Source organism: Aquila chrysaetos, chromosome 8 (genome assembly GCF_900496995.4).
Source record: "Aquila chrysaetos chrysaetos chromosome 8, bAquChr1.4, whole genome shotgun sequence".
Taxonomy (NCBI): Eukaryota; Metazoa; Chordata; class Aves; order Accipitriformes; family Accipitridae; genus Aquila; species Aquila chrysaetos.
In genome coordinates this window covers 5,967,581-5,977,378 of record NC_044011.1, presented here as the reverse complement: position 1 = coordinate 5,977,378, position 9,798 = coordinate 5,967,581, and the positions used below count along the sequence as shown (strand labels likewise).

The following is a 9,798-nucleotide window of genomic DNA, read 5'->3' as shown; positions in this document are numbered from 1 at the left end:
CTGTCTCGATAGAGACCGGGGCCAGAGGTGTGTCGAGGCCCGGCGGGGCTGTCGTGATAGGAGTGAGGTTCCCAGTTGCCATCCATGTCCGTAGCCTGGCAGAGCTGTCACAATAGGAGTGGAGTCCCCCGGGCCAGCCCTGGCAGCACTATCACGATAAGAGTGGGGTTGTCAGGACAGGAGCGGGCTCTCCGGGACCAGTCCTGGCAGGACTTGTGACAGGAGTGGGGTCTCTGAGTCCAGCCCAGGCAGGGCTGTCACGACAGGAGCAGGGTCCCCGTGCACCCAGGGGTGGCCCTGTCTCCCGCGTTACCCCCTGTCCCCACAGGTCCCAGGTCCCTGCCAGATCCCTGCTGGGGGTCCCTGCGCCCCACCTGCCCACGGTCCCGGTCGGTGGCAGGGCCGGGATGGAGGCAGACGGAGCCCTCGACCCCAGGGCGCTGGAGCGGGAGCTGCGGGAGGCAGTGGCGGCCGACGAGAGGCGGGAGAGGGAGAACGAGGCCAAGCTGCGGGCCATGCGCCAGCACGTCCGCTCCTACGAGGAGTTCAGGTCTGTCGGGGGACGCCTGGGGCAGGGGGGCGGATTCGGGTGCTTCCCTACCCCAAAGGCCTTCATCAACACCAAAGCTTTGCTCGGTGCCGGGTGCTCCTGCCACAGGGCCGACCCAACCTCATGGGTGTGTTTTGGAGCTCGCTCTTTTGGAGCTCCAATTTTGGGACCTCTTAAGAGACAAGGTCACCCACCAGGTTTTGAGCTCAAACCTTGCTCTGAGAGAGGATTGAGCTGGTTATCTGTGCTTTCTGCTCCAGGTGACCATAAGCGTGGCTTGACAGGGCAGCAAACCCAGCTTTGGGATTCTCAAAAAGGCCATGGCCCCGTGGCACAGAGCCCTGGTGGGACAGAAACTCAGCCTTGTTTAAGATTTGCCCCCAAAAAATCATCAGGTTGACGTGTGTGGGCTAAGGTCTCAGCTGTTGCTACCCGGAACAGCCAGCTCCAGGGCAGGTCCTCATGGTGGCCAAGCTGTGGGATGGCATGCTGTCCCCTTTCTGGCACGCTGTCCTCTCTCCCCATTCCCAGGCGCAACACCCACCCTCCAAGCCCTGCCAGTCTGCCCTGCCCTCCCTTTCCTCCCCACTGCCCCATGCCGTGGTGCTGGTGCAGAAGAAGAGGGTGACGTGTGTCCCCTGCACCCTGCCCAGCATGTTCGTGCTCCCAAACCCATCACCGCTTTGTCCAAGGTGGTTTGGGAGAAGGTTTGTGGCCTGGGGATGGCAGGGATGTTCCACAGAGGTAGCGCAGGGCACTCCCAACACCCACCAAAGTCCTGGATCCACCTATAGATCGGTCTGGGGAAGTCCCTGTCCCTTGACATCCACGACAGATCTGTAAGTGGATCCAGGACTTCGACCACCCCTTGGTAGACTTACAGGGGACTAGATCAAATTCCATTCATGGCTTCATCTCCGCCTGCATTTGGTCATGTTGTCGGATCCTTGAAAGGCAGGAAAACACTTTAAAATGGCATTTTCTCCCCCAGCCTTCTTGCCAGTCCCTATAAAAGGATTCCTGAATGATTTTAAGCTGTTTTATCAGTGTATTGGTAATGGTAGAAGTAATCTGAGGGAGGTAACGAAGCAGCTTCTCTCTGTGGGTGCAGCATCTTCAGTCCTATAGCCCACGCTAGCATAGGAGCAGAGAGCTGGACCCCTTCAAAGATCTCCTGCCCATTATTGGGAGGATTAACTACAGGGATTCATCCCATGGGAGAGAGGAACCATGTGAGCCACTGAGTCCAGGCTGCTGTAGTTAGTTGCAGATGTCAGTGTAATAAGATGCTGAATTCAAATGAATCTACAAAAACAAACCTTCCCAGCGTGCTGCAAGCTACAGAACAGTCCCTAGGTGCTGTCAGAATTTAGGGTCTTTCCTCTGGAAGTCCCAAAGCCACAGAAACTTCAGCATAGTGTAAGAAAAATGCAGGAGGAAGAAATGTCCTGCCAGTTCCTCAGGCTTTGGCTCTGGAGCAACTGTTGGGTGGAAATGCCCAGCTCCTGGGGAGTGCACCATTCCCCATGCTGGGGAGGAACCACGGTGCTGCAGCCTATGGGGAAATTCCTGCTTCATTGGTCCTGACAATTGAATTAACACTGGGTGTGTGAGGAAGATGTGCCTGTCAAGTGCCCTATGCAATATCTTCTGTTTTCCTCTGACCCATCTCTGATGCTTTATGATCTCATTTGAACCCCAGTCTTGTTTGATAGAATCACAGAATGACAGAATGGTTTGGGTTGGGAAAGACCTTTAAAGATCATCCAGTCCAACCCCCTGCCACGGGCAGGGACATCTGCCACTAGACCAGGTTGCTCAAAGCCCCATCCAACCTGGCCTGGGACATTTCCAGGGATGGGGCATCCACAGCTTCTCTGGACAACCTCTTCCAGTGTCCCACCACCCTCATCGTAAAACATTTCTTCCTTATGTCCCATCTAAACCTGCCCTCTGTCAGTTAAAAACCATTGCCCCTTGTCCTGTCAGTACAGGCCCTGGTAGAAAGTCTTTCTCTGTCTTTCTTTCAAGCCCCCCTTAAGTACTGAAGAGATGCAGTAAGGTCTTCCCGGAGCCTTCTCTTCTCCAGGTTGAACAACCCCAACTCTCTCAGCCTCCTCCCATAGCAGAGCTGTTCCAGCCCTTGGACCATTTCTGTGCTTTCTCTGGACCCGTTTCAACAGGTCCATGTCTTTCCTGTGCTGAGGACCCCAGAGCTGGATTCAGTGCTCTGTGGGGGGGGTCTCACCAGGGTAGAGCAGAGGGGCAGAATCACCTCCCTCAACCTGCTGGCCATGCTGCTTTTGATGCAGCCCAGGATACTATTGGCTTTCTGAGCTGCAAGCGCCCATTGCTGCCTCATGGCCAATTTTTCAACTGCCAGTATGCCCAAGCCCTTCTCCACAGAGCTGCTCTCAATCCTTCCATCCCCGAGTCTGTGCTGATATTGGGGATTGCCCCAACCCATGTGGAGGACCTTGCACTTTGCCTTGTCAAAGTTCATGAGGTTCACATGGTCCCACTCCTCCAGCCTGTCAAGATCCCTCTGGATGATACATATGGCCCAAACTCAGAAATTGGCTCAGAGAAGAAGCTTGAAGCCTCAGAGTACTTGATCTTGCTAAGTATCCCGTCCCCTTCTTGTTGCCTGCAGGAACATTGTGTTGGCATCACACCTGAAGCCCCTAGAGAAAAAGGACAAGATGGGTAAGAGGAGGAACGTGCTGTGGAATCCCTGTGCAGCCCAGACCAAGGCCCCACAAGCCAGCGACGTGGAAATACCCCAGGTGAGGGAGATGCTTTCCGGGACTTTGTCCACATCTAAAAATTACTCCAGAATAATTTGTGTATTATTTTAAAATGTGAGAGTTCTTCAGAAATATCTCTACATGTGATTAAGCCCTCAAAGTCCCCAGGAACTTTGGTGTTTAGATAACTACAGAGTTCAGTCTTGGCCCCTACTTTGCATCTGATAAGGGCTTGCACCAGCTGCTTCAAGAAGAGTCTGCTTCAGCCCTGTGGGAATCTAAGACCAGCTGCACAGCGTCAGACCAGAGCTCCCAATACCCTGCCTCTGATGGTGGCCCGTAACAGATTCTTGGGGAAGAGTGCCCTCCCTTGACTGCACTCTTCCAGCTGGCTGCAGTTTAGAGACCGAGAGCCAGGGTTGTGCATCTGGATCACCACGTTTAATGGCACAGACTGCAGATCTTCTGTGAACATAGCCAGTTCTTTTTCACCCCGGGGTTTAATTATGCATGATATGGAAAAGTGCTACTTTGTTTTAAACCTGCTGCCCGATCAGTTCTCTGGATGCTCCTTAGTTCTTCAGTTGTGGGATACAGTGACTAAACATTTTCTAGCCAGGTCATTTGTGATTTGAGTGACATCTGTCCTGCCCTCCTTGAGTGGACTCTGCCCACGCTGGAGAGTCCTAGTCACTGGACTTGTAGCTGGGGATGTTTCTCATGGATTTTTTTGACACTGAATTTCATTTGCCTGTTTATTATGAGATCTTTTTGCAGCTCTTCTAGGCAGCTTTGTGTTTTCTTGGACTGAGCAATGATCTCCCCAGAGCAAATTCTGTTCCTAATCCCGTTAGCGCTTGGGCTCTGATCTCCAGGGCTTCTCCATTTTGTGTTTAGACACAGCCTGATGTTGCTGTGCCTTGTTCTCACTATCTGTATAAAAGCCTAAACATTTTAATCCTCCTTCAGTCTGTGCGTCAGTTAAGTCAGCGATGATGAGTTCAGCAGTTCAATTACATATTGTATAAAACAGGATTTCCTTTTATCTGGAGATGCCACATTGAGCTTGGCTCTCTCTTAGTGCAAGCTCTCTGCCACAGACCCATACAAATGCAGTGTGTTACGAGACAGTGTGTTAGGGCCATCTGCATATTTTCTGGGTTTTACATCTCATATCTTTTATTTCCTCACTCCTTTGATTTGCCTCACAGTGCCTGACATGGAGCAGAGGTTTTCACTGAACTACCCCGATTTCCAGGAGATCCCTTCCCGAGCAGTGATGGTGGATTCAGACTGGGCAGCGTGCCTGGTTCTGGTTAGGGTTGGGGTTACTCCACTCCTGGTCTGTGTTCATCCACGCTGGGTTTCATGTCTCATCCATTCTTCCATTATTTTCCCATGAAGTTCTCTGGTTTCTATGGGGCTTGAGGAACCTGGTATTTCTTTATGTTTTGCCACCTCACAAGCTTTATGCAGCTCTTTGTGCTCTCAAAGCCTGTATTAAAAACATCTCAGCCATCTACAGGTTGATGGGGCGGGGGGGGGGGGGGGGGGGGGGGGCGGAATAAAAATCTTCAAGTGGGAATAAAACAAAAGGAACTGGGCAACTATTTTTTCCTTCAGGAACTGGATCAACTGCCCGGAACCTCTGCTGAATTTTACAGAGATTGGCGCAGATGCTTAAAAAGCGGAAAAGAAAAATACCAGTTTTTACTTGAACTTGGAGGGAAGGCCTTGGGCAGAATCTTTCAGGCTGACTTAGGCTTTGGCCTCCTGGGTGAATTCCTTGCGGTGCTGGCAGAGAACATCTGTCATGAAGACAGAGATGCCATCCTTCAGATCTTACAGAGCCTTTCGGGCACCAAGCGCTTTGGGTTAAACGTGGATCTTCTGAGCGAGTCGGAGAAGGAGAGCAGCAGGGATTTGTTTAGGAAGCTGCAGAGCATGAGCAGGGATTATTGGACTGCTGGCTGTCCCAGCAGCCCAGATGGTTGTGAAGCAGAGAGGGAAGCCCACCTTATGGACACCAGCTTGCAAAAGGAAGCCGAGGAGGAAAGGATAGTGATGGAGCTGATGAAATGTTACCAGGTCAACTGAAGGAGCAGAAGCACCAGGGTCATGCAGAAACAGAGTGCAAAAGAGGCTCAAAGCTTGACTTTGTGCGAGATGGATAATTGGATACTTATGGAGCATTGCTGTACATTTTTCTGTACTGGGAGCCACCCAGAGCAATAGTTCTGCACAAATAAAGGTTAGTTACTGAGAGGACTGTGTTGTGATCTCTGGGGCAGGGTGTCCTCACAGAATGGCTCTGTGAGAATCTTTTAGATGAGGAGAACAACCAAGAGAAAGAAAAAATTGGCTGGTATTTTTGAAGGAGAAACCAAAACTAAATGGTCCCTTCCCTTTTTCATCTCTATCTGTTGTCACTCAGGGGATTTAAGAAATGTAATCAATGACACTCCGTGTTTAACCACGCAGCCACTGAAGGTAGAATGGGCTGATAAAGGTGGAAATGCTGTGCAAGGTGGTATATCTGGGACTGATCGAACCAGCTATTTTATTATTATTTTACCTCAAACAGCCAGGCATGGGGTAAACCTCAGAGATCCTGTCACCTCATGGTCCTATGATCTTGGACACTATCTGGTTTGCTGAAATTCCACATAAACTGAAATTTAGAAGGAACTGACAGGCATCAGTCCAACAAAGAGACTCTCCAGAGCTGCCTAATACCATGTCTAAATTGAGTCGCACTTCTGTTTTGGCTGCAGACCAGAGATGCCCTCATATGGCACAGCTCAGCACCTACCCACCAAGCTCTCCTGTTGTTCTGGTCTGGGAGGATCCTCAAGCTTCTCCCAAGTGTGCTGAGCAGCCTGGTGTATGTTACATTGCTTAGACTGCCTTGAAATCAGCTTGGAAACAAATGTCAGGTCCATTTTATTCCGAACCCCATCTAGCAGAGCAAAAGGTAGAATCACCCTGGCAGACTATAACCATCCCTCTCCCACATTCTCTGTAGAAACTACTAGGCACCTAATTGCAGGCTTCAGATTCATCTCTGAGGCCTGACACTTGAATGTTGGGCTTTGTGGCATCTATTTTGGGGACATGTGTGTCCCTGCAATCTGTTGTGAGTGCCATTCCTTTTGCCTTTGCATAACACTTGCAAACCTGAGGATTAGCAGAAACCTGAGAACTGAAGTCTTAAACGAAACAAGAAGATCCTGGAGCTACCCAAGGTCAGGGTGGAGGATGTTGATCCAGGAACAGCCCCAGCACAACAGTTACAGCACTGGTGGGAACAGGCACAGTGCTTTCAGCTGTCTCAAGGTTCAAGGCTTGCATTCACATCCTGTGTCAAGGATGGGAGCAGCCTGCTGTATCCCCATCACTTGGGAAAAGGCAAAATCCCCATGGTTTGGTGAGAAGACTAAGGAGAAATGAAGTATGGGAGAGGTTGTGTGAATATTTATGGGAGGATGGGCTGTTAGACCAGCTGGGATCAGTTTCTCAATCAGTCGGTTCATGGTCTGACCTGAGCGTCTGCTCAGGAAGTGCCAATAGCTGAGCTGAAGGCCCAGCCAGAGTCAGTGGGGAGCAAATGGCTCACCTTCACTGTAGGAGAGATGCACTTAAGGCCTCCAGGGCTGGTTGCAGCATCAGCCCAGGCAAGGGTGATGTGAAGAAAAAGCCTCCCTCGATCACTCAGAGAGGGGGTGTCTCAAGCATTACCTGTGTGGAAGGACTTCAGCACACAAACCCTTGGAAAGCCAACAGGGAGGATGTAGAAGTATAAATACTGTGTTTGAAACCTCTTCTTCTGGGCTATGGAGGTCAGCTGCTGTCGGAGGAGAGTCTTCTCTGGATTCGTTGCGCTTACAGGGGTCAGAGCAATAATTAACATTTACTGCACCTGAGTCTTTCGAGAAGATGGCAGCAGTTCCCGTGTTCCCACCATGCTTCCCATCATCTTTCCTCTGCAGCTGTGCTGCACAAATGACCTGCCCACTCGTTGTCTGGGGCATGGACAACAACACTCTAGAGCAGCTGGGTGAGAGGAGAGGTTCTAGAGTCCGTGTCCCAGGGAACAGCCTGCCCCCAGGGCGGGGACAGAGTGCTTCCCAGCAGCTGGGATGGGATATTTCAGCCGCTGTTTGATCCCTGCTGTCAGCATGTGCACTGCAGGCGGGGGGTCATTTGCAAACTCCACCTTTGGCGAGCAGGCTGGGGTGTGCATCGTCCCTGCCTGGCGCTGGCACTGCTAACCCCATGTGTGGGTTCCTGCTGTCCCTGCTGAGGACGCAGTGGCTGAGTTCTGCTGACTGCAGAGACCGCCCGATGTGATGGAGATGAGGCTGCTGGGAGCCGCCATTCTCCTCTGCCTGGTAGGTGTTCTCCATGCTTTTGCGATTGAAGAGAAAGGAGATGTGTTCAAGAGAATGGCTTGTCCTGCTTTCCTGATGTTCGACAATGCTGCTTACTTGGCTGACATGACCTTCGAACTCCCTTGCAACTGCAAGCCTGAAGAGGTCTCTTCTGTCATCTGGTACTTCCAGAAGAATGTGGGCAGCCATGAAACCACAGTCTTGACTGACTTTGCCGGCACCGTGGTTGTCGACTCGGGCCATATCCGCACAGGTAGTGATGTGCTGAAGCGTTTCAGTATCCGGATGTTCAGTCTCATTGTCTTCCGAGCCCAGGTGACGGACTCAGGACACTACCTGTGTGGCACTAAGAAAGGGGACTTCTTTTATGGCTACGATGTGGACGTGCAGCCTACCAAGCACATCACGGTGGCTTTTGTGGACAGAGGCCAGCATGTCCAGGATGACTACACAAGGAAGGTTTTCAGCCTCTTCACCACCTTCTGGGACTGGACCAGATGCGACCGCTGTGGGGTGAGAGGCGAGCAGCGGCGGATCGGGCTCTGCTACATACAGAGCGCCCAGCTGCACCCCCGATACCGCACCGCTGTGCCCAACGTCACGTCCTGTGGCTCAAGAGCTGTCCCTGCAAATATCCAGCGCCCTGGCCGCCTCCGGAGACCCGAGGTGGCCATCCGAAGCTGCCTGACCCCTTGCCTGAAAGAGGAGGTCCCCGAGGAAGGTGTGCAGGCCATCTCCAATGTCATTTCCAAGCTGGGCGAGAAGCCCTGGCTGCCCCGCGTCCCCACGCAGTTTCACCAGCAGCCCACTGGAAGTGGCCTGATCATTGCGTGCCCAGGAGCCCGGCCTGAGCATGCTGTGGCCTGGGACAAGAACTCCATCCGGCTCTACCGCTCCCGCTACCTTATCGGTGTCAACAAGAGCATGCGGGTCTTCATCGACCACGGAAACCACCTGCACATCCAGCGGGTCCGAGTCAGTGATCGAGGTACCTACTTCTGCTGGCGGGAGGGTGAGATGGTGGCCGGCTTCCGGCTCAGCGTGATCTACCGGCACCAGCGCCGGCGGACACTTGACGATCCTGAGACATTCTACGCTGTCAAGACCATCGGCATGAGCTATGTCCTCATCAGCATCATCTTCATCGTCATCCACGTGTGCCGCTGCTGCTGGCAAGTGTTCAGGTGCCCTGCCAGAACATAGCATCTCCACCACAGCCCTGACGGGTCACTTTTACACCTCAGATCATCCTCCCATTAGAAATTTCTAATGTCCTGACCATTAGAAATCAAAATGCTGCCAGCGCCTGCTCATCCTCCCTTTTGGTCAAGAGCGTGACAGTGAGGACTGATGTGGAAAACTCCCCGTGCTGCACATTGGCACGGCTTAGTAGGGACAGGCAGGGATTTCACACTGCCACGATTTGTTCCTGGCTCTGCTGCTGGCTTGCAGTGGGGTTTTAAGCTCAATATAGTCCTTTTCAAAAGAATGCTTGGAGTTGTTGCAAGATCTTCTGGCCAAGCTCTACAGAGTTCTCAAACTGCATCAGTGATTTATTTGAGCTGTTTTTCTAAGAGGCTGCTAAAAAGATCCACCAAACTATTTTAATCCAATTAATTCTTGCTTTTCTTACCCTTTTTTTTTTTTTTTACTTATTTTCATTGCTGAGAACTTTGAGTGCCAACGTTTCAGAACATTCAATGTTCCTTTGAGCTCCTTAGCTGGAGCAAACCCATTTTTTTAGATTTTGGTTTAAGTATCTTTTCATTTTTGAAGGAAAAAAATATTTTTCAAATTAATCTGGTGGTTTTCTTCAGAAATTTCTCTGGGTTTTGCTTGTGTTACTTAACTCACCCGACTCAGCACAGACTTACTAGTCAATATTTATGCCCAACAAAATTAATATGCATGTCCTCCAAAGAGGATGGCATCTCTGCAGGGTTTAGGTGGCCACTTGCTTGCTCCTCAGCGTGGAGCAGGAATTCCCTATGGAACTCATCTCCACTCCTTTTTTCAAGGATGTGGCTTGGGGATTTCAGCTTTCCCAAGAGAAATCCCGCTGTCCAGGAGGGCAGCACTGGGGGGCCCAGCGACGCTCAGGCACTTGAAC

The 9,798-nt window shown here is 51.4% G+C and overlaps 2 protein-coding genes across 2 annotated transcripts; both read left to right on the top strand.

The window, feature by feature from the left end:
• Nucleotides 1-389: 389 nt before the first annotated feature.
• On the top strand, nt 390-5,560 carry CCDC103 (coiled-coil domain containing 103). Its single transcript, XM_030022895.2, has 3 exons — nt 390-550; nt 3,204-3,336; nt 4,921-5,560. The coding sequence occupies exons 1-3, from the start codon at nt 408-410 to the stop codon at nt 5,392-5,394; spliced, it is 750 nt and encodes a 249-aa protein (XP_029878755.2). The 5' UTR covers nt 390-407; the 3' UTR covers nt 5,395-5,560.
• Nucleotides 5,561-7,646: 2,086 nt separating this feature from the next.
• FAM187A (family with sequence similarity 187 member A) lies at nt 7,647-8,921 on the top strand. Its single transcript, XM_030023115.1, has one exon. It carries the CDS (start codon nt 7,647-7,649, stop codon nt 8,889-8,891), a length of 1,245 nt encoding a protein of 414 aa, XP_029878975.1. The 3' UTR covers nt 8,892-8,921.
• Nucleotides 8,922-9,798: the final 877 nt, after the last annotated feature.